This window comes from Paralichthys olivaceus, chromosome 8 (assembly GCF_024713975.1).
Source record: "Paralichthys olivaceus isolate ysfri-2021 chromosome 8, ASM2471397v2, whole genome shotgun sequence".
In the NCBI taxonomy this organism is placed as follows: Eukaryota; Metazoa; Chordata; class Actinopteri; order Pleuronectiformes; family Paralichthyidae; genus Paralichthys; species Paralichthys olivaceus.
The window spans coordinates 13317264-13326717 of record NC_091100.1 but is presented as its reverse complement, the minus strand read 5'-3'; the positions used below and the strand labels follow the sequence as shown (position 1 = coordinate 13326717).

General features: G+C 42.1%; 1 protein-coding gene across 1 annotated transcript; it reads left to right on the top strand.

Moving 5' to 3' along the window:
• Positions 1–265: 265 nt before the first annotated feature.
• On the top strand, positions 266–8911 carry smc2 (structural maintenance of chromosomes 2). The gene is made up of 25 exons (XM_020100434.2): positions 266–608; positions 829–978; positions 1061–1183; positions 1264–1302; positions 1400–1510; positions 1613–1657; positions 1750–1983; positions 2174–2323; positions 2472–2705; positions 2851–3010; positions 3125–3242; positions 3790–3928; positions 4020–4139; positions 4262–4466; positions 4702–4837; positions 5102–5226; positions 5319–5512; positions 5635–5778; positions 5974–6048; positions 6297–6416; positions 6532–6732; positions 6820–6936; positions 7804–7964; positions 8088–8235; positions 8332–8911. Exons 1-25 carry the CDS (start codon positions 441–443, stop codon positions 8515–8517), a joined length of 3603 nt encoding a protein of 1200 aa, XP_019955993.1. The 5' UTR covers positions 266–440; the 3' UTR covers positions 8518–8911.
• Positions 8912–9454: the final 543 nt, after the last annotated feature.

Here is a 9454-nt window from a genome sequence, read left to right as displayed (position 1 = left end):
CTTCATAAAGATTTGATGTCATTTTTATTTCCGATGATTTTATTATGAGCTTTTCCGTCCGTAGGGCATTTAGTAGCCTCAAGATTTGCCTGACCAAAAATAAATACTTATACACGGAGCAGTTTTCCTCTCAGTTTAAATTTTACATTAAAATCCCGCAAATGAGCCATGATCTTCATGCGTTGATTCGTGCGTTACTTCATGTGCATTTGTTGGTAAGATCGATTCCACGTATTACTTTTGCGTCAGGCGCAGAGAGGGCAGACCCACGGCTCATTGCCTGCCGCCAAAATTCAAGTGAGAGGAGAGAAGTTTCCTGCAGTCGGTTGTAAACACCGGGCTGTAACCTGGAGTCTCTCTCGTTTCCTGGCGGACTCTAGAATCCACACGTCCTGTGTTTTACCTCTGGATCCTGCGGGCAGCGCGGGGGCAGCTTAGAGATGCACATCAAGTCTATCATCATCGATGGGTTCAAGTCCTACGCTCAGAGGACGGAGATCAACGGCTTCGACCCGCTGTTCAACGCCATCACGGGACTGAACGGCAGCGGCAAGTCCAACATTTTGGACTCGATATGTTTTCTCTTGGGGATTACCAACCTCTCCCATGTGAGTCTGCGTTCTGGGATAAGAGTTTGCTTCATCTGCACCTTGAAACGGACACAGTTTGTGTTGGGCTGGAATATGAATTCAACCCATGTGTTCATCGTAAACTAGCTAGCAAATTAACGTAGGAGATGAGTTAGCTTGTGTCGTGATCATACCTCTGTTACACCGAACAGGAAACTTGATCAACCTGTGTCCCTTTGTTACGTTTCCTCTTGAAAAGGTGCGAGCCTCCAACCTCCAGGACCTGGTGTACAAAAACGGACAGGGTGGCATCACCAAGGCCACCGTGTCCATCACCTTTGACAACTCCAACAAAAGCCAGAGTCCTCTGGGGTTTGAAACCCACGATGAGATCACCATCACCAGACAGGTTGGCAAAGAAAGAAAGACACCGTTATCTTTGAAGGCTCTGTAATTAACACGGAATTAAACATTACTGATCATTCTCCAAGGTTGTGATCGGTGGCAGGAACAAGTACCTCATCAATGGAGTCAATGCCAACAACACCAGGGTGCAGGACTTGTTCTGCTCTGTCGGCCTCAACGTCAACAATCCACATTTTCTCATCATGCAGGTCAGTCTCGTGTGTGCAGCAGTTTGCATCGTCTAGTCCTCTGTAGTATTTTACATTGTGTGATGTTTCTGACATTTTAGGGGAGGATCACCAAAGTTCTGAATATGAAGCCACCAGAGGTAAAACTAAACATAACACCATCTCAGCATTAAAACATTTTCATACATATGTTCCTGTCCCCCCCCCCCCCCTCACAATTACTTTCTACTCTTTCAGATCCTTGCCATGATTGAGGAGGCGGCAGGCACGAGGATGTACGAATGTAAAAAGATTAGTGCTCAGAAAACAATTGAGAAGAAGGAGGCCAAGCTAAAGGAGATTCAGACCGTACGTCAAACTTTCATAAATGTTTTGAATGACTGTTCATTCTGCAGCGGGGATCTGTCACAAGTACAGTAATTAACACCCTCTCTTTTTTTGCCTTTTCAGATTTTGGATGAGGAAATTACTCCAACCATGCATAAACTGCAAGAGGTAGGTTGACTACAAAACCACACATTTAGAACAATCTTTCATTGCACATGTAGTTGCTAATCATTCCCCCTCCATCTTTCCTCCCTTTGCAGGAACGATCATCATACCTGGAGTATCAGAAGCTGATGCGTGAGATCCAGCACTTGTCACGGCTGTATGTGGCCTGGCTGTTTGTGTGCGCAGAGGAGACAAAGCTGAAGTCGGCAGAGAACCTGAAGGTGATGCAGGATAACATCGCCAAGATGCAAGCCAGCATGGCTGAGAATGAGAGCAAAGTCCAGGAGCTGTCAGCCCAGATTCACGAGCTGCAGAAGAAAAAGGACCAGGTAAAGAGGGGATAACTATTTCCCTCATTCTTGGATGTCAACATTTTGTTGATCATTTTAATATTTCCCTCTCGATGACTGTTTCAGCCTTCAAGTGTGTTCAAAATGAACATTTTAAGTGTTTGTAATCAAAGTAATGGAATCAAGATTCATATTGCTTTGTAGCCAATGTTTATATTCTCATCTGAAGGAGGTGAATGGAGTCTTAAAATCCCTGGAGGAAACTCTTGCAGACATGCAGCGTGTGGACGCCAAAGCCCAAAGTGCACTTGACCTTAAAAAACAGAATCTAAAAGATGAAGTCAAGAAGAGGAAGGAGCTTGTAAAGAGTATGGAGGAGGTAACAGGACCATGCTACCACTTCATCAATCTACAGTACATTATGCTATCTGTAGGACCTGTGTGATCTCTAGTCAAAACAAATACTTGATGGCAGTATGCTGATTTTTTTTCAAAACTATAACTATACCTCACTCATCCATCCTCAGGACAAGAAGATGCTTACAGTAAAGGAAAAGGAGGTTTCTAAATTGATGGAGCAGCTTCAGACTCTACAGGACGACGGACAGAAGGACAGTACAGCTCTTGAGGCAGCTGAACAGCATTTCAAAGCTGTGTCTGCAGGTCTCTCCACCAATGAAGATGGAGAGGAAGCCACACTGGCTGGGCAGATGATGACCTGCAAAAATGACATGAGCAAGGCAGATACTGAGGCCAAGCAGGTGAGGAAAAAATCTTAAATATCTGCCAGGAATTAGATGTTTTTGTGCAAAATGAGAAGTCATTGCTGCAACACTGCAATGTCTATTTGGAATTAACAAAGTACTGTCTGTTCATCTTGTCACTGTGGTCCTTCTATCTGTCCAGGCCCAGATGACACTGAAACATGCCCAGACTGAGCTGAAGACCAAACAGGCAGAAGTGAAAAAGATGGACGGAGGCTACAAGAAGGACCAGGACAGCCTACAGGCTGTGAGAAGAAATAGGGAGAAGCTTGAGGCTGAGCTTTCTAAACTCAACTATGAAGGTACATTGCATGCATCTGTGTGTGTTTGTCTCTGTACAAACAATTCTTGTATATTTAGTTCCCCTTCTGAAAATGTCCTGTGTAATCAGTGGGGGTGTGTCTGTCTGTTTGCAGATGGGAAGGAGGAAAGTCTGCTGGACAAAAGACGACAGCTGTCCAGAGAAGTCTCTAAACTTAAAGAGACCTATGAACGTCTTGTGTCACGATTCCCCAATTTGCGCTTTGACTACAGGTACGGACTCCCTGACTGAATTTATTCACCATCTTAATATTACAATATATTTTGAATATCAATATTCATACTTTGTTGTGCTCCTAATAATAACAACCCAGTTTATTTGAGTAAACTGCCTTACACACTTACAGGAGTTTTTTTTGTTAATCAAGTTAATATGAAAATACTTTTACATTCAGGGCTGAAACTAACAGTGATTTTTCTCTATCGACTGATCTGCAAAATTCAAGATTAAATTGCATCTTATATCGTAATATGTCAACATTGTATTGGTACATTGTCCAGTTTGATTAAAAACAAGCGTCCAAGTTAACTGAAAGAAATGAACATAAGAGTAATCAAATCAATCTGTATGATAGGTCTAATCAGTTAGAGCTTAGAGAGCTGTATGGGTGTAAGTTGATTCCAAGTAAAAGTTTATCTGACTTATTCTTTAAACTAAGTGATGGATTTGTTTTTGCCTGATTGTAACTATCACCTGTTAATTAACTTGTAGTAAAAAGAAAATCCCTAAGTGTTTCGTGCATTGTTTGTTTTCTTGCAGGGACCCAGAGCGTGGCTGGGACCACAGCAAAGTAAAGGGGCTGCTAGCTAACTTGATCACAGTCCGTGACGTCTCTTATGCAACAGCACTGGAGGTGGTGGCAGGAGGACGTCTCTACAACATCGTAGTAGACACAGAGGTAACGCAGTGTCACTGTCATTGTGCACGTCTTTCTATTGTCACCACATTTACTTTATATTGTAACATGGGGATGTTTGTGTCTTTGCCAGGTGACTGGTAAAAAGCTGCTGGAGAAAGGAGAGCTGCAGCGGAGGTACACCATCATTCCCCTGAACAAGATCTCAGCCAAGACACTCCACGACAGAGTGGTCAACAGCGCCAAGAGCCTGGTGAGAGATCTCTATACAGAAATTATGTTTTTATTTTTATTTTTATCTTGACACATTGTCTTTTCTAATACACCATTTCTTTCTCACTCCCTTTTGTTTCTTCTGTCCCTTCTCTCTGTCAGGTTGGAAAAGATAATGTCCACACTGCTCTGTCCCTGGTGGGCTATGAGTCTGACCTGCGTAAGGCCATGGAGTACGTCTTTGGCTCCACACTGGTGTGCGACACCCTGGACAATGCCAAGAAAGTGGCTTTTGACAGGCAGGTGATGACTAAGACTGTCACTCTCGGAGGGGACATCTTCGACCCACAGGGAACTCTGAGCGGAGGTGAGAGCAAGGAGGATGAACGTAAAGGAGTATGTGTCCTGAGTCATCAATAAAGAAAAAATACTAAAGATGTTTTTCAGTGGTGTCCTTTTTAACCAGAAGATGCTTAAAAGTGTGTTTATTATATCCATTTTAGTTTCAACTTCTCTGCCTGTGGTTAAATAATCTCAATTCCCATACATAGAATTCAAAAAGATACTCCTACCATTTGATTTCCCTTGTTTTTCTCCTCCAGGCGCTCGCTCCCAGTCGGCATCAGTTCTGACCAGTCTGCAGGAGCTGAAGGAGGTTCAGGACAACTTGAAGGAGAAGGAGGCCCAGCTACAAGATACTGAGCAACAACTGGCCAGCCTTAAGGGAACTGCTGAGAAGTATGAAAATGCAAACACAAATAAAATATATTGAAATATGTAGTTGTGAGATATATTATATATAATTTAGAATATCTGCCAATAAATTATCAGATTAAAAAAAACTCTCCAATAGCAATACTTGTTTCCAACGTTCATTCACTACTGTGTGCCTGACAACATGCTTTCAAATCCACCTATCTAGGTTTATCCTAGCTTTTCATGATCACATCTTTTTCCCCACCTAACCCCAACTCTTCGATCCACCACATTTGCTCCTTCCAGGTATCGTCAGCTGAAGCAGCAGCATGAGCTGAAGGTGGAGGAGGAACAGATTCTGCAGGCCAAGCTACAACAGAGCTCCTTCCACCAGCAGCAAGAGGAGCTGGAGAGGCTGCGCAAAGCCATCGGTCAGAATGCTACTGGTTTCACACCAATAGTTTTAAAGTCACGTCTGTACCGTACAATCGCATGCTAACTGTGGTGTTGTTGTCTAATCCAGAGGAGAGTGAGGAGACTTTGCGAGTCACTAAGGATGTGCAGAAGCGGGCGGAAGAAAAGTACAAGGTGTTGGAGAACAAGATGAAAAATGCTGAAGCAGAGAGGGAGAAGGAGCTGAAAGCTGCTCAGCAGAAGCTCAATGCTGCCAAAGGCAAAGCTGATGTCTTCAACAAGAAACTGAAGGAGAAGCAGCAGGTACACCGGACACACACACACACGCTGTTCTTCACAATTATCCATTTCATGTAACATTATTATTCAACTGAAATCTGCATTTGACAAATGTATTAAATGTCTTTTTTTCTTGTTAAATTCAGGAGTCTGATGCTGTGGCCCTGGAGCTAGAGGAGCTGCGGAGGGAACAGGCTGGTTATGAGCAGCAGATTCAGGCTGTAGATGAAGCCATGAAGGCCATCCAGGAGCAGATAGACAGCATGGCCTGCACTGTATCCCAGAACAAGGTAATTGTGTCATTCTGAACACGTCTGAATATATGAAATTATATCATGGCCACATTAAGAGTTTGCACTTTAAAGGATGTTTCCATCTCCAAAGGATCAGGCACATTTTAAAGTTGCATGTTTAGTGTGACGTTGATATGTCTAGAAATGACTCTCACTTGCCCTCACTATTCTTAATTTTCTCTGGGGATGCAGGAGGATTTGCGTAAAGCTCAGGAGGATCTAGCCAAGCAGAAGGAGGTGATCATGGCTCAGGACAAAGAGCTCAAGGTAAATATAGTTTTTGATTCAATGCTTTGGTTTTTAAATTTCCTCTTGAGAAGGTTTTCAATAGATAGGTTTGAGAACTCATAATTATGGAATTAATCTTACACCATATGTTCACTTCACTTTTTTTTTTAAATTCTCTCATCTGGTGTCTCATTTCAGTTGTGTGGTGATAGATCATTTTACTGCTTGCACTTGACTGTTTGATTAATTGAAATCAATTCTTACATTTGTCCATTTGAATCCTCCAGGGGAAAAGCACTGAGGCAAATAAGATGAGGGAGCAGAACAATGAATTTCAGCTGAAGATAAAGGAGCTGGAGCACAACATCAGCAAACACCGCAAAGACAGCCATGACGCTGCTGACAAGGTAAACACAACATTAATTAGCTTCTACAATAGTAAAGTGTATATATATTCTTATTTACTCCGATGTTGGTCTCTTAAACATTTCTGCTTCCCTTTGCCTTTTTATCCTCCTCCAGGTGTCTCGGATGCTGGAGGAACACGACTGGATCCAATCAGAGCGCCACTTCTTCGGTCAACCAAACACCTCCTACGACTTTAAGACCAACAACCCACGCGAGGCAGGCCAGCGGCTGAAGAAACTGGAGGAGACGACCAGCAAGCTGGAGAGGAACATCAACAAGAGGGCCATGAACATGCTGAACGAGGCGGAGGAGAGGGTGGGGACAAAGAGACGGTGGAATAACAAAATGCAAAAAAAAATGTCAACCACAGTTTTGTCTAACAGCTCCCTCATCTTTCTGCAGTACAATGACCTGATGAAGAAGAAAAGGATTGTGGAGAACGATAAAGCAAAGATCCTGCAGACCATCGAAGAGCTGGACCAGAAGAAGAACGAGGCTCTCAACGTGGCATGGCAGAAGGTCGTCCATCTTTTTGCAATTTCATTTCTTTTTCTTCTATTTATCGTCTCTTTTCCATCTTTCATTGATAAATGTGACTTTTTAATATGGACACACAATGATACAATGTAAACTTGTTCAGCTGTCAGGTGTTACCATGGCATTTATACAGATTTTTCAAAAATATATTAATAGCTGGCTACTTTATCCCCAATACATTTTGTATTTACATTAACTGGACATGAACAACATTAATACATTGATAAAACATACTGTGGCAGTTGACCGTGTCACTGGGCTCTCCCACACACAGCCAGAGATATGTGTTGCTTTGCAGCATCTTTAGTGATCACTCAACTAAACTCAAGACATACACCTCAAAATATGTCTTTCAGCTTTTCAGCTCTGTCTCTGCATTTCAGTCCTTGTGTGTCTCTGTCCAGCGTGTCTATGTGAGACAGCTCAGCCTCTGCCTTTTGTACCAGAGGATCAATCAGCTAACAGCTCTCACCTGCACTGATTCATCCTCTGGTCCAGATGGAGGTTCCCTCCCACTACCCCCACACAAACATTTCTGCCTCTATGTCCCTTTTCTTATTTTTGCACATTTCTTTATTTGGAGGATTTTTACTTTTTCTTCATGTTTTCCTCTGTCAAATCTGTCACTGGTTGTTTTTACTAGTGTAAACTCCATCATGCTTTAAAAGAAGTCACTGAAACTGATGTTAGAGATATAAGAAAACTAAAGGATTCAACAATAGCGATCAAATTGACAGCTGAGAATTGATCCCTGTGGTTTGAATCAGTTTAAATATTGCTTTTATGGATTTGGTCGCACCTCACAAAACCTTTTTCTTAACATTTTATTGTTTCTCTCTCTCTCTCTAGGTAAACAAGGACTTTGGCTCCATTTTCTCCACCCTGCTGCCGGGGGCCACTGCTAAGCTGGCTCCCCCTCAGGGCTGTGGTGTGTTGGAGGGTCTGGAGTTCAAGGTGGCCTTGGGCAACACCTGGAAGGAGAACCTCACTGAGCTCAGTGGAGGGCAAAGGTCAGCAGAACCACTTACATGGTCATCAGGTGTCATTTATTTGTGGTTGAAATGTTCTTTACTTCTTTAGTGAGAGGTTTCTTTGTCATCACTTTTCATCAACCACCCTGCTTGTGTTTTCAGATCACTGGTGGCCTTGTCTCTCATTCTGGCCATGCTGTTGTTCAAACCCGCCCCCATCTACATCTTAGACGAGGTGGATGCTGCTCTGGATCTTTCCCACACACAGAACATTGGACAGATGCTGCGCACACATTTTAGACACTCACAGGTCAGTTAAAGCCGATTGGAGCATACATTTAATATTTAGATATAAGCTTTTCTTTACAAACATCATGTCCAACGTGCATTTGAACTCTCCCTACAGTTTGTGGTGGTGTCCCTGAAGGACGGCATGTTCACCAACGCCAACGTCCTGTTTAAGACGAAGTTTGTCGATGGCATGTCCGCAGTGTCGCGGACTGCGCTCAGCCAGAGTGACGCCAACCTTCCCCAGAAGGGCCAAGACAAGGCTCGTCAGAAAGACAAGAGGACCAAACAGCTCATCAGCTAATTATTATATAGGAGCAGTACAGCAGGACATATTCACTCTATTATGTCTTTATCCTGAAGCGAAATCACGTAACATAAGAAAATGTGGTATTTGTTAATAACTGATGAGCTGTGCCTACTCCTGTTTGCTCTGTGGATAGTAATTACTCATAATGCTTTTAAGAGTTCAGTCATTTATAGTTGGTCTTGTGAAGACCCTCAGGCTGTATTTCTGTTTCATGCCATGTTCTCTCTGTTCAGCTGTTCTCATGTTTGTCTATTTCAAACCTTTTCACTGTAAAGTTGTTTTTGTCTGTCCTCTCTTGTGCAACTTGTGTTCACACTCTTCCTATTGATCATTTATATGCATCTGATGGGACTATATATTTTAGTAAATAAAGTAAATCTCAAATGTCGAGTCTGAGTATTGATTTGGTTTGTTTCCATTGTGCTTTACAAAGTGAAAGCCATCTATTGGATTTAAAAATGCATGACTTTGTTGCCGACTAGTGGCAGCAACAGGAACAACAAGAGTGCAAGCACAACAGTACAGTAGTTTATCTGTATATACCACATATTACATCTTTATAGGAGGTGTAAGCAAAGAAGTTCAGTGATTCAAAGATTTTGACCTCAGTATAGATCACTTCCTTGCTTAATCAACCATTTGTCTTGTTGACAATTCTGAAAAATATGTAATATATTGATTCTTTGCAGGTTTCAGCAAATGGAATATGCAAAGATTACAACTAATACAAAACACTGCTGCCAGGCTTTTAACATTTAAAGATTTCCTGCAGGTTAACTCAGCATCTTCTTTCAAAAACCTTATTAAAGCTCACCTGTTTTGTAAGATGTTTTCTTAATTATTGGTATGGCTGAAACTATTATTATTTTATCATGTTACATTTTTTAAATTTCATTACTTTCATCATGTTTAATTCATACTTTGCAATATA

Excerpts from the sequence above, each read along its gene's own strand:
- smc2 (XM_020100434.2), top strand. The coding sequence starts at position 441 with ATGCACATCAAGTCTATCATCATCGATGGGTTCAAGTCCTACGCTCAG. Across the intron at positions 1,984-2,173 it reads TGCAGAAGAAAAAGGACCAG|GAGGTGAATGGAGTCTTAAA; the intron begins GTAAAGAGGGGA and ends TCTCATCTGAAG. Across the intron at positions 5,227-5,318 it reads GAGGCTGCGCAAAGCCATCG|AGGAGAGTGAGGAGACTTTG; the intron begins GTCAGAATGCTA and ends TGTCTAATCCAG.